At 40.4% G+C, this 13,300-nt stretch overlaps 1 protein-coding gene across 6 annotated transcripts in view; it reads right to left on the bottom strand.

Moving 5' to 3' along the window:
- Positions 1-13,300, bottom strand: part of CADPS (calcium dependent secretion activator) — a 475,342-nt gene that overhangs the window by 96,337 nt on the left and 365,705 nt on the right. For 4 of the 6 annotated variants that reach the window (XM_007454764.1, XM_007454767.1, XM_007454765.1 and 1 more), the window contains one exon: positions 5,744-5,850. In XM_007454764.1, the coding sequence (XP_007454826.1) occupies positions 5,744-5,850 (107 nt within the window). Of the gene's footprint in view, positions 1-725; positions 747-4,723; positions 4,733-5,743; positions 5,851-13,300 lie in introns of all 6 variants that reach the window. The other 2 variants (XM_007454769.1, XM_007454766.1) reach the window with 2 other exon arrangements.

Genomic DNA, 13,300 nt, shown 5'->3' with positions numbered 1-13,300 from the left:
TCCCTACACATTGGAAATGTTACTCCTATTTCATACCAAGGCGAAGGAAACCATTGTTGCAATTGTCACAAAACTTTTGAGTCGAAATCTCTTTAAGCAGGGAGCCTCTGGTTTTGCATCCTGTCCGTAGGAAAGATCAGGCTTTAAGCTAGGAGACACTCAGTAAGATTAGAACTTACTTTTCTGAGGGCTGGACACATATGTACATTGAAAACCAAAAATATCAGTGAAGTAACTCATTTTCATGCACGTGGGTCCTTGGAAATCATTGTGCAGGGTCTCAGAGGTGACATTCACATCAGATGGGCCAGATGTGAATGCAATTCAAAGGCATGCATGCATGTTGACTAATCATTTCTGGCAGGGGGCATGCAGAATGAGTGGCTGTGTCAAGAGGCCCCCCTCCTCTTTTTTTCTTTTGCTGATTTCAAAGAGAGCAGAAAAAAACAAATTGCCAGCCCCTTCTATTCTCCCACCTCCCCACCCAGTGCGGTAAAGTATTTATTTACATGGGAAACACTTTCCGGAGCATTCACCAAAAAAAAAGATGAGAAGGCATTTGGAAACATGAAAGATGATTATGGAAATAATTCCATAAATGAAAGAGTTTGTTCAATGGCCAAGCTCTTCGGTGATCTATTAGTTATTTGGGGATAGTCTAACAGCCACAAGGAGGCAGGATAGGGATCCACCTCTCTTCTTTCATGAGATTTCATTTTACTTACTTCTCCTTTATCAACATGTGGCTGGTTTGCAAATTAAATGGAAAAAATCAAGTCATGGACCATTCTGCAAGGTCAGCTTGGCTGGAAATAGACACCTGCTGTTTCCATTTCAATTAACAGTAAAACCTCACTGATTCAGAGTAATGGGAGAGGAGAGATGCTAGTCTGTCAGCAAAAAAACCTAAATTACTGGGCTTTCTAAAAGAGAACTGTCTTTTTGCTGCTTTCTGTATGCAGTCTGTACCAGGGCACCCAAGTAAAAGGTATTGATTATCATATCAATGTATCATAAACGTAGAAGTTTTTTTTTTTTTTAAAAAAAACTTCTAATAATTGTAGATAAATTGACCTATAAATTGAAGTCAAAGAGAGGGAAGCTTTAATTTTATAGATCCTGGGATGAAACTTGAAAGACGAGCCTTTAGAATTTCTAGAGAAAGTTGAGACCATGTCAAATATTTTACTTAGGAGAAATTAAAAGAGCCACATCTACAACTGAATTGTCACAAATTAAGAGTAGTTGGGTCTGAATCGATGAGGTTTTATTGTAGTTTTACCACCTGGGGATGAGAGCCCTGGGTTTTGGGGCTTGTTCCACTGACTACGTGGCTAAATCCAGCAGAGGAAGAAACCCTCAACCCCACCCGCAGAGCTCTCCTAGCCATCTGCCTACTAGGCAAGGATCTTCTAAATACTGAAACTTGCTGGAGTCCCACTCCTGCCCCCCAACCCTCTGTGGAGGGCTGACTCTCATCATCCCTGTTGCAGGATATTTGTAAAACTCACAAAGGCACACCAAATATTGGCTGGTACTTATTCTTTAGTTATTTATTTCACTTTGCATCTTCAGGGTGAGTCCAAGAATATAGTTACTAGAGAGACTGAATTGCCTTCCCAGACACAATTTTGCTCTAGGATGACAAGAAAAAAACAAACAAAAAAAAACAACAAATGAGACAAAACAAAAAACAAATCCTAAATGCCTGTAATTAAAAATTTTTCAGCCCAACCTCATACCTGGTTCTTACCAGCTTTATTGAAAAGCTGCAAACCAGAGGCCCTAAGAAGCACCTATGTCTACTATCTACAGAAAATTTAGTCCCTTGTTAGAATTTGATAATGTATTGAGAAATTATCCACAATTATCCATTAATAATCATATAGATAGGTAGCCCTACAAAGAACAATGACTACTGTGATATGAATTATCACCATGGAAGTCTGGCAGAGGAACACAGGATTCTAGTGAAGGAAGAGAATTTAAATGGGGGGGGGGCAGTTGTCGGAGAAGGGAAGTCCAAATTTATTTTTCTACACCCAAGGTATTTCTTTCAGAACCTCATAATCAAACCTGACTCTCTGAGAACGAGAAAAAGATTCAGGCAAGGGCAGCAATCACCAAAAAGCCATACCATAATTTTAATCAAACGAACAGAGTCTGTGTATCTAGGGTGGGCAAGGCAAAGCTTTAAAGTAAAACAACAATTATATTTATTTATCTTATACTTGCTCATACAGGTGAATGCTATTTTTGTACATGAGCTAACTCAATGTCTGTGGGTGTCTAAAGTCTTCAGAAATCTTTTCCAAAGACAAGAAGGAGGTGTACTTTGGCTTCCAAATACTTACCCAGTGCATTTCATTATGAAAAGGCAAAGATGTATGCTTTAGGGATATAGTCAGCCACACTGAACACACTCTATATTTTGTACACAAACTACATGTATATATGTACCCCTCTGTGTACCACAATACATATATACATATACATACGTATACATAGAGAGAGAGATTGGGCAAGTGAAGCAACAGTGCATGAAGGCATAATTCCTGCGTGTGTGCAGGTGTGTGTGTGCACATAATTTAGGCTCTGAGAGCAGAATTAAGCTGTAACTTAGAGATACGAGTGACAACTCCTACCATGTACTGCACGTGTGTATACATGACAAAGTCTTACCTGGGGGGATTTTTTTTTCTCCTGAAACAGTTAATTACTTTATATTGGAATTCAAAATAGTTTTAAGGCTCATTGATTTTTTGGGGGGGAGGCAATTCTACTTGTCACTTTTATTTGTGTGGTGGTGTCACCAAACAGCATGACCACACAGCCAAGATCCATGCTGAGGATTTAGTGATTTTCTAGAGTTTATCGAGCACCCAGAGAAGATGGCAGTGGATACTGGCCAGTAGAAAAAAAATTTCATCTTTCATCCTTTGGTCAGCAAAACCTCATCCTCAGCGTGCCAGGGCAAATTCTACTTCCTTGTTTACAGCCCAGAGGCTCTTGACCAGGCTTTACCATGAAATCAACTGGGCAGTTTAAAAAATTACCAGTACTCGGCTCCTCCCTATGAGATTCCAATTAATTGAGCTGGGGTGAGACCTGGCCATCAGCAGTTTTTTTCTTTTATTTATTTCTAATTTTTAAAATTTTTTTTGCCGTACGCGGGCCTCTCACTGTTGTGGCCTCTCCCGTTGCGGAGCACGGGCTCCGGACGCGCAGGCTCAGCGGCCATGGCTCACGGGCCCAGCCGCTCCGCGGCATGTGGGATCTTTCCGGACCGGGGCACGAACCCGCGTCCCCTGCATCGGCAGGCGGACTCCCAACCACTGCGCCACCAGGGAAGCCCGACAGGTAGTTTTTGATTGATTGAGTAATGAGGTTTTGTGAATGGGTGAAATGACGAACTCAGGAAATAATCCTGTACATTGATCTAAAAGCAAACTGGGTCTCTGAATTCCAAAGTACGCTGACATTTTCATTCCTAACTTCTTTTTCAGTTATACATATACATATTTCTATTCTTTTTTCAGATTCTTTTCCCATATAGGACATTCTTAGCTTCTAAAGTTAATAAACAAGAATTGAATTGATTTCTACCCTATTTATGAATGGCTTTTGAATATGTAAGATTAAAATATTTTTGTGGTGATGGTTATGAGGGCAGTTTAAGATGGTGATTAGCACATAGTGAAAAAGGGCTTTCTGGAAAAGTGAAAGACAAAATGTCTTCTTTGGATTATCAACTTTTCTTTGGGACCCCTTGTGAGTAATTTGGGAAAATATCCTCCTTTCTCAGACTGCAGCAGCCTCAGAAAATAACCTGATTGAATCAAACATATATGTCCGTGTTCTTCTATCATTCACTTAAAGAACAACTGTAAGGGAGGAAAACCATCTTCTTTGAATCCATGTCTTCGAAAATTTGGTCTGACATCTTGGGAAAAGCCTCAATACCCACAGCAGGGGAGGAATGGTCTGGAGATGATTTTGTGGACACCCGGAAAGAACATACTTACCATCACTTGGACCCCAGATGCCCCTAATCTGAAAAGCACGTCGCACAGGATAGAGCAGAAAAATATTCTAGCCCAGCTTAATTTTATGTCTGAATGTGAGTCCTAAGTTTTTACGTTTCGAGTGTGTTGATTTAGCCCCTCTTCTCACTCTCGGCTGTGCATTTGCTGGGTGCTGAAGGAGTTAGTTGTACCTGCCTCAAGGGGTCGTCACCCCGTTCCAGAGAGGGTTTTGGGGGAAATCACGATTCTCTGGCACTCTCTCTCTATATAAATACTGTATATATGGTTCACATACAGACAGCTGTAGCGGAAGATTAGTGTCACTCTGGCTAGCTACTACTGGTGACTACGCTCAGTACTCATCTGCTGAAGTAAAGGTAAGTACAGACGGACATAGGTACTATGACAGGCTAAGGGGACAGAATCAAGGCAGGTAGGAGGTGTGTGTTGGGACGGAACTGCAGTGGTTTTTAAGTGTATCAATTGCTTCATGCACGCACAAGGTAATCTCCCACATTTACCCTGCCGTGGAGGGCCACCCATTACACAAGCAGTCCACTGGCAATTGCCATTACATTCCTTGGGTCGGTGTTAGGAAGCAGGGGCACTGGGAAAAGTCCCATTAGAAGACATGGTACTGGAAGGGCATGCACAGACTATGACAGCAGGTGGCTGACTCATTCGTTTTGGTCACATACCTCTTTCCCCTGCCACGATCAGCCAAGATTGAATGGAAAAACAGGGAGGAAATTTAAATATGCAATCAGGCATTAGTTGGGATGACTGGCTTTATGGTGTATTATATATTATTTAACTATGCTGTCGATTTTCATTGAGTCATGGGAATGATCATTTTAGGTGCTTCTGACATTACTTTTATTGATGCCCCCTTTCTTCCCCCCTTTGCTGTAGATTTGCTTGGAGGGGAAGAGCGAGCATGAGCACAGTTTTCAAAAAGGCTATTTGAAGAGAGATGATTTTAAATCTCAGTTTTGAAACAAGCAGTGATATAACAGTTTGATCATAATGAAATCTTGGAATCTTTTCTTGGAAGGGTTGGGTTGTTTAAGTCCTTACAGGTTTGGGATTTAGTTAGTCTTGAAATCCCTCAGTTTATAATTATTATCAAAATAATCATTTTGACAGTGGTTTAAAAAAAAAAAAAAAAAAAAAGTAAGCTGAATTTATTTAGATGTATGTTGGAGAATCGACCAGTTGAACAACACAGAATAATCTGTTTCTGTCACTGCGTTTAGCAACCCAGGTCATCTGAGATTAATAAATGAAGACTCTAGGGTGAGTGGGCTAAGTTACGGAGATAAATTCAAAAAGACGGTTCTCGATCCACACGCCAAATAAAATAAATCGAAACAACAGTGGTAGCAACAGAAACAACCACAAAAGACCAAAAAGTATTTCATGTGTTCCTGACAATAACCATATGCTGCTTGATCATTATCTTGAAGATATACTCACCTCTTTGGCTTGTTGCTAGAAACATCTGAAAACTCAAGATGAAACGTATATCACGCAAGCACTTTTCAGTAGCTTTAAACAACCTCCAAAGACTCCTCCTGCAAAACTGTCACTTTCATTCTCTTTACAAGGCCAGTTAAAAGAAAGGGGTGTTAAGGCATCTCATTTACAAAGTTGCTGACAGAATCGGTTCTGCAACATCATCTAAGGAACAAGAGGCTTTGCCCATGATGCCCACTTACCTCTGCATGGTGTTCCTCGTTCTGCTGAAGAACTTCAATGACTAGTTCAGCAAGACGTATTGTGTCTTCCAGCTTTTTGGCAGGAGTGATTAACCGGCCTACATTTTCTGTAGTACAAGAATTTGCATTAAAATTCAGCGAAAGCGGCAGGCTAGTTTTGTGGCCGTTAGAACTAGTGGATAAGAAATTTCAAAGAGTTACCCATTTTTTTCAAAGTTTCATGCAAATGTTAAGTGCCACATAATTAGTAGTGAGCAAACCATAACGCCATTTTATTATCATGATCACCATCATTATTATAATACATATTAAGAAAAAGCAGTGCTCCAGCATCCAATTTGCTTATTAAGTTATATCAAGACTATGACAGCCCATTTCAAATTTGGTGACATTTTGTACACATGTTCTTTAAAGACAGCATAAATGGAGTATCTTATATCCCTCTCTAGACAGTGCTGTGCTTCCTGAGGTGAGAAGGTGTAACAGAAGCTTAGTCTTGATTGCTGCCACGTTTGTCCCTTCACAGTTGATACTACAGTATTGTTTTTCGTTCTAGGTCTGCACGTTTAACAGGTATTGGAAAAAAGCAGGTTCAATGGTCTAGCTGTTTTAAATTGTCCAGGGAGGAGACTGAGAATTAATGGACATTCTCGGGCCATTAGGTAGAAGGCAGGATAGAATTTTTAAAAGAGTGTTGGTTGTAGATTATTGGATGAAGTGGTTTGAACCACTGGTTGGTACAACTGAAATTTTGTCAGTTAGGTGGCAACAATGTACTCCATTTTTTTCTTTTAGTTTCTACTGTGTTGAAAGGGCTTTGATCACACTCAACAAACTGAACCCTGATTTCTGTTGTATCCTTTACAGAGCTAAATTCATGAATGTTTGCCGATGTTATGATGTAACCAAAAATTACACTTTTTTTTTTCCTGTGGGGGTAAAGAGTAATATTTGAAACATAAAGGTTTTCTTAGCCAATGAGATGGCCTGAATTCAACCAGTCTCAACTCACAGGGGAGCTTGTAGTTCATGCTCAGACCCCTTCAAACCTTAATGCCTGAGTCATTTAGAGCCCATGGCAATACGGATCCTTGAGCACGATTCCACAAGGAGGATATATATGTGCACAAGAGGACTGCTGAAACTTATTTTAACCTCTTCATCTGAAGCAGGTGTGTTTTGGCTTCAGGATTTTTCTGGCTAAAGAAGATTACTCAATACTTCACAGGAAGGGTCGGTTTGTCGTTGCTGGTTTGGCTTTGCGTGGTGTGGAGTGGGAAACAAAATCGTAGAGACTGTTAATTAAAAAAACAAACAAACAAGCAGCTCCTCATAATTTTTTCCTTGTGCATTTGTTAAATAGGCGATGAACATGTCAGATGATTCGTAATCTACGATTTAGCAACGAAAAAGAAAAATTCTGTGAAACACTGTGCAAATGGAGTGGTCCAGCCAATGGGACCTAAGAGTAAGGTTACTGAGGTGTTGAAAGTTTCTCTCCAACAGAGCCTGATGACTGGTGTGTCACTGGGCTTTGTGGACTCAGGCCAATGGAATGCTCCATTGTCTCTGCCAGGCTCAGCTGGAAATGCGGCTACATATAAGGTTAGGACATGAAGGTGGGAGCTGTGGGGAAATAAATATGCAGATTAGGCAGAGAATCTCCAACACTCAGAGTAAGGAAATGTGCAGAGTTTAGGGACTGACAGCTCACTGCCTGGTCCGGAGCAATAAATATTTGGAGAAAGAATGAGTGACAAGATTGATTTCTGTGCTTTTGGGGCACCTGGTCTGTTTATAATTTCATAAGTGGACTATCATAATTCTGTTAGTAGACTTTCAGGCATTTCTACAAACATACTGTGTATATATGTTGGGGTAATATGTGTAGAGTGAGGTATTTGCATTTTGATAGTAAATATGCATAGGCTACTATTTTTTTTGTTAGTTGATATTCACATTTACACATCAATTTGCAAATTCCTCATCCTATGCTTATTACCCATTTGACACATACACCCACATACACACATCACACACTTACATACATCTTCTAGGAAGCAGACAAGCCTGCACGTTAATACAAATCTGCAGAAAATCCCACTTGGGGCACATCTTTGAAATCTCTTACTTTCAAAATAGAGAACATTGTCCTTTCAGGTGGAACGCTCACCAAATCTAGGGGAACTCTATCTGTCCACGATATACAATGTAGAAATGGAAATCACATCAGTATTTTTATGTACTTTTATTTAGAAGCTGTGAATGATTTTTGTCTTTGGAGAAATCCAAGATGCGTAAGCTAGGATCACCTGAAGATTTGTTTTAATATGCAGTGCTCTTAGATTGACTACCATATATATCAATAGATACACATAAAGTGTACATGCACACGCAGTCTTTCTGTGAGTGTGTACACATGCACGCAGATATGTGTATGCCTGATGTATATATACAGACAGTATGTTTAATAAAACCTTTTGCCATTTTGCTTTAACATGCAACCATTTAAAGTCAGCAGGTTAAGTATCCTTGAACCTAGAACGTTTGATCTTCCAATGAACCCATGTAGCCAGACTTTCATTTATTATTAATTAGCTGCAATTCCATTATCTGCAGATCAAGCTACTATATTGTGACACAACTGTAATTTCCTCTTCACCTGCACTGCTAACTCTCTAGCTAGTAAAAATGGTACAAAAAGCAACCTCTTTAAGATGTTGTCTTTAAAGAAAATATTGTGCAAAATCCTCTAGTCCCTCCTCCCTCCCCCCCAGCAGAGGTCAAGGAGAAATTTGTGCTTAGAAACGATTTTTTTTGGGTCACATCTGCTGTCTGCAATATCTGGAAATGTACTGCAATATTCCTATCACCCAATCTTGTACTAGCTGGAGCACTGACGAAGGGGAACTAAAAATACAATATACTTGGTAAACATTTCATACAACAGAACTGAAGCTCATAACATAGAAAAAAAAATCGTCATGCAAAATGTTATGCAACAATGTTATTTTGTGCTGACATTGAGGTTTGAAAATGTTGCATATGTCAGACAGAGCTAGACAAAAAAAAAAAAAATGTGGACACTGGGAAATAAATGCTCTCTTTTCGAGTCTCTCAAAACCTACAGTGTCAAACTCGAGAGTCTGAGCCTCAGGTTAGTATGTTAAACAAAATTTCCAGAGGAATGAACGAAAAAAGCAAACTAAACTGGAAAGCTGTCGAATAAAGGAAAGGTAGAAGTTTACAGTACTTGATCTGGGCCTAGGCATGCCTTTGAGCCTCTGATATAACATGCTGGTCTGCATTTGGGTGGGCGGAGAAGGCCCAGGAGGAGGGGGAGTTGCTCGGGTAGGTGAAGAGAGATGGTAAAAAAGTAAAGAGACAAAGTGACTGTCACGAAGGATGACAATTAAGACGACAAACTCCGAGAAGAACAAACAAACAGGCAAAAACGATCAAACACGAATGGAGAGCTGCTGCTTCCTTGGCGTGACTGCAACGTTACAGAAGTGTGACACTGTTTGACGAGGGACGGGACTCTTACCAGTACCCTCAGCACCACCGTACTGAGACACTCAGAAGCGGAATGCAAATCCTGGATGCCTTCATCCAGATGGATACGCATGAATGATGGTGGCGGCATCATTGACCGAAAGAAGATAAGACTTTTTGTACAATAAAGAACACCTATATGTGAAGAGCTGCTTCCTCCTTCCAGGTGACCAGAAACAGCCCTCGATGTTGACATAATTGGAGGATCTGGCTTCTTATCCCCAGGATGTGACTTAACTTCCTATGGAACCTTGTACCTTCTACTGAAGCCTCTCTGTGCGTCAGCTTCCTCCTCTGCAAATTGAGACTATTGACATCTTTTTTTGTGTACCTTGCAGGGTTGTTGATAAGAACAAATAAAACAGTGCATGGGATGGATCTCTGCAAAGCTTCAGGTGCCTACAAATGTTCACTGTTATCTCCTACGTTGTGAGAAGGCAGGAATTAATTGCTTTGCAAAAGCAGATGAAGAGCCGTTATTAGTTCAAGTGAGCTAGGGAATATTCTTGCTCCCTTTGTGGAATTTCAACATGTCAAAATCTGTCATTTGGGGGGAAAAATGTGTGGTATCTGATTGTTTCCAGCTCATTTAATTATTTTCAACTTGGAGTTCTCATGGCTTTTATATTGTGGGTTGAATCATATATAAAAACTTGCCAGCTTATCAAATATGTTACTTGCTATTCCAAATGTTAGAATACGGTAATCAGCACTTGACCCATCTGTCATGTGGTTTACAATATCAGCACAGCAAACATCCTATAACAATAGCCTCTCGTTCAACACAGGCACTGACACTATCAGCTTCTGCAATTCTCTTTAATGAGTGTCTCATTAACCTCAGACCTGGTCTTTTCTAATGGTTCTCATTTATAAAGCAATCTGTATGGCGATTGCCAAGTTTGCTTCTTGGTTTGCTTGAATTTTTCAACTGGGAAAATGCATTTTACTGCAGGCTTATAGGAAATGCAATTCTAGCACTATTAATTTTAAAAAATATGAGAAATAAGGATAAATATAATATTCTGGAAAAACCATCTCTTAAAAGCAAAAGTTCACGTCATTCTTTTCTTGCGGGATCACCTCAATTTTTGAAAAGAAAAACCAAAAAAAAAAAAAAAAAAAAAAGAAAAAAGAAAAATCTATTCACTATTCTCCTCTTACTTAAATCTTTTGTTTGGGAATGACTGCGTGTAAATAGAATTTTTAAAAAATCAGTTTTAAATGACAGCTATATAAAGGAAGGCAACTACTAATCTCTTCTTTATAAAAAGGTACTCCACATTTTACGTTTTGTTAAAATCTGGTCTCCACCTATAGCTGGGCGGAAAGTTGGGTGCATCTCTGGTAACACCTTCTTCTGGCTCTCTGAATGTGTATTACTTGAGTGTGCAATTCTTAGGGAAACTCCTCCTTTATTCTTCCCAGATAACAGAACCTGTGTAAACCACTTGATATGGTGCTTTATAAAACAATGAAATGTCCCCAGGCTGAACCATAACCGGCGAGGCAGCAGATACATATTTCAGCTCAATGGGTCTTGATGAAAATTCGTAAAGGGATTCCCTCCTGCCAACTGTCTGTCCAGAATTCTGACAGTGAGGTTTGCCACCATAGAAAAACAAGCTCCCTATTTTTTCCCCCTCACAGAGCAAAACAAAAACATCATACCTTGGTTTCCAACTTCATTTACCCAATTACCACTGCTCATGTTTACACAATTAAATCTGCTTGGCTTCCAGAGAGGGAGTTAAATGTGACTGCAGAAAAATAAAAAATAAAAATGTGACTGCAGCCTCAGCTAAGCCAAGGAAGAGAGGCATCCAGGAGTGAGACTCTCCAATTAGCCCTTAAATAACCTGACCGTCTCTGTTCCAGCAAGTGAATTGCCAGTCCCTGAAATATCATATGAACGATGGATATGGTTGATAGAAAGCCCACTTACAACCAAGTTCCAACCTATTTATGTGTTGCTGAAGATGCCACTGTTTGTATTACACTATTACTAAAAATAACTAGCCTGGAGCAATTCACTAGGATTTGGGGGTAGGGGTGGATAAAAGCTAGAGTAGGAATAGAATGCTAAGCAGATAGCCACAACACGCTTTCCAGAGTACTCTGCCTCCCTAAAATGACGCCTCCACGGACCATACATTTAGTGCAGGGCTATAATTCAACATAATTTCTTTAGTGGGGCATTCCATCATATACACTTGATTCCCTGTATCTTCATCACTCCCTTTCAGAAGATTCCATCTTTCGGACAGTATAAACTATATGGTAATAAAGACCAGTGGATGAATCATGGATCGCTTTCGCTACTCTTTTCATTGCAACCATCTCTGTCTCTTCCCCATAAGGACATGGGCGGCATGGCCTGTCCATTCTATCTCTAACATGTCTCCTGATTTTATCTCCCACTGTACGAGACCATGTGCCCACACTCTTGCTGTGGGGGGGGTAGACATGCAGCTCAAGTCTCATCACCTCCACCTCAACTGTTGCCAAAGACTCCAAGCCAGCATTTAGTTCCTTCCTTCCCCTGTAGTTCGTTGATCATGCAGTGTCCATGCTGATCTCCATAAAGCACACATCTAACCTGTCATACTCCTGCTCAAAAGCCTTTAAGAGCCTTCCCTCCTCTCTCCACAAAAAAGAGTTATGCCTTCATAACACAGGCTCAGCTCCTCTGTTGATACCTCCACTTGAGCACTTATGGCCCCTTAATAACGGCCAATTATATGTATGTTTGTCTTCCCCTAAGCCCAATGAATTCTTTATTTCTAGGGGCTAGAACAGTGCCTGGCCCAGGGCAGGTCCTCAAATATTGGTGGAAGAAAATCCTCAGTGGATCCTGCCCAATGGTGTGCTTTCATGGAAAACCAAATACTCTGTGGTTGCCATGTGCATAAAAACTATACAGCAACTTTTATCTCTTACCCAAAGCCCCTGGTTTCTTAACGAAAGCATTAAGCTGAATTGCTGAATAGTAAACATTATAACTCAAACCTCCAAATCAGAGAACTTCAGGTGTCTTAATGTGATGAAAAAATGACTTAAGATAAATAAAATTATCTGCATTTAAATTAAAATAAATTATATCCACAAGAAAGAAATACTGCTATTATAATATTTTTTTCCTCCAATTTCGTATCTTCGTATCCCAAGTCAGGATTTGTCCCTGAGACTGAGATGCTGCACCTAATAAAAGTAAAGTTAATTCTGGATAGACACAGTAGTGGGCATCTCTTATTCTTGTATGTGCAGCCGCCTTGCTCAGAAATGCCTCTCCGCGAGTCCATGTGGCACTAGTGGGAATGCAAGCAATAAATCCTACAGGGACAGTCATGTGAGCCAAGCCAGGCCAACCATAGCATCCCAACACCACCATGGGTATTGTGATTGGCTCAGGGATTAACATGTGACCCTAGCTGGGCCAATGAGACTGTCCTCTGGAATTGTATATAGTTTCATAGGGAGGAAAGTTCTTTTTCCTCCAGAGTCATTGGCTAGGATAAAAAGCTGGTGCTATCTGTGGCTATGTTGCTCCCAATCTCTCCTACAATGACCCCCAGTCACATTAAAGAAGGCTGTCAACAGTTGGAGAGATCAAAACAAATGAAAAGTCTTTCTTTCTGAGCCCAATCCCTCCATGCATCTCCTAGCTACCTAGGCCAAAGATGACCTTTTCTTGCTTAAGCTATTTAAGGTTGTTGTTGCTGTTGTTGTTGTTTTTGAGCACTTGCTCTAGCAAGAACACTGATTTAATAGTACTACTAAATATTCACCCAGCCCCCACATAAACTTTCACATATATGGCCACAAGCTCTCTGGGACAGGATCTTGGGGCATCTGGAAGGGTGATGAGCAGAGGCAAACACTTCAACAAGGCCCAGGGACATCCCAGACAGTTCTTCTTGGGGAACCAGCCCTTTACCTCCATGACATCCTCCTCCCTGCCATGCGTCAAAGACCCTGGCCTAGGTGAAATCCCCATGTGTT

This window comes from Lipotes vexillifer, unplaced genomic scaffold (assembly GCF_000442215.2).
Source record: "Lipotes vexillifer unplaced genomic scaffold, Lipotes_vexillifer_v1.1 scaffold8, whole genome shotgun sequence".
NCBI classification, from domain to species: Eukaryota; Metazoa; Chordata; class Mammalia; order Artiodactyla; family Lipotidae; genus Lipotes; species Lipotes vexillifer.
Note: the sequence above shows the minus strand (reverse complement) of the source record. Positions and strands in the feature narration are given on the sequence as shown.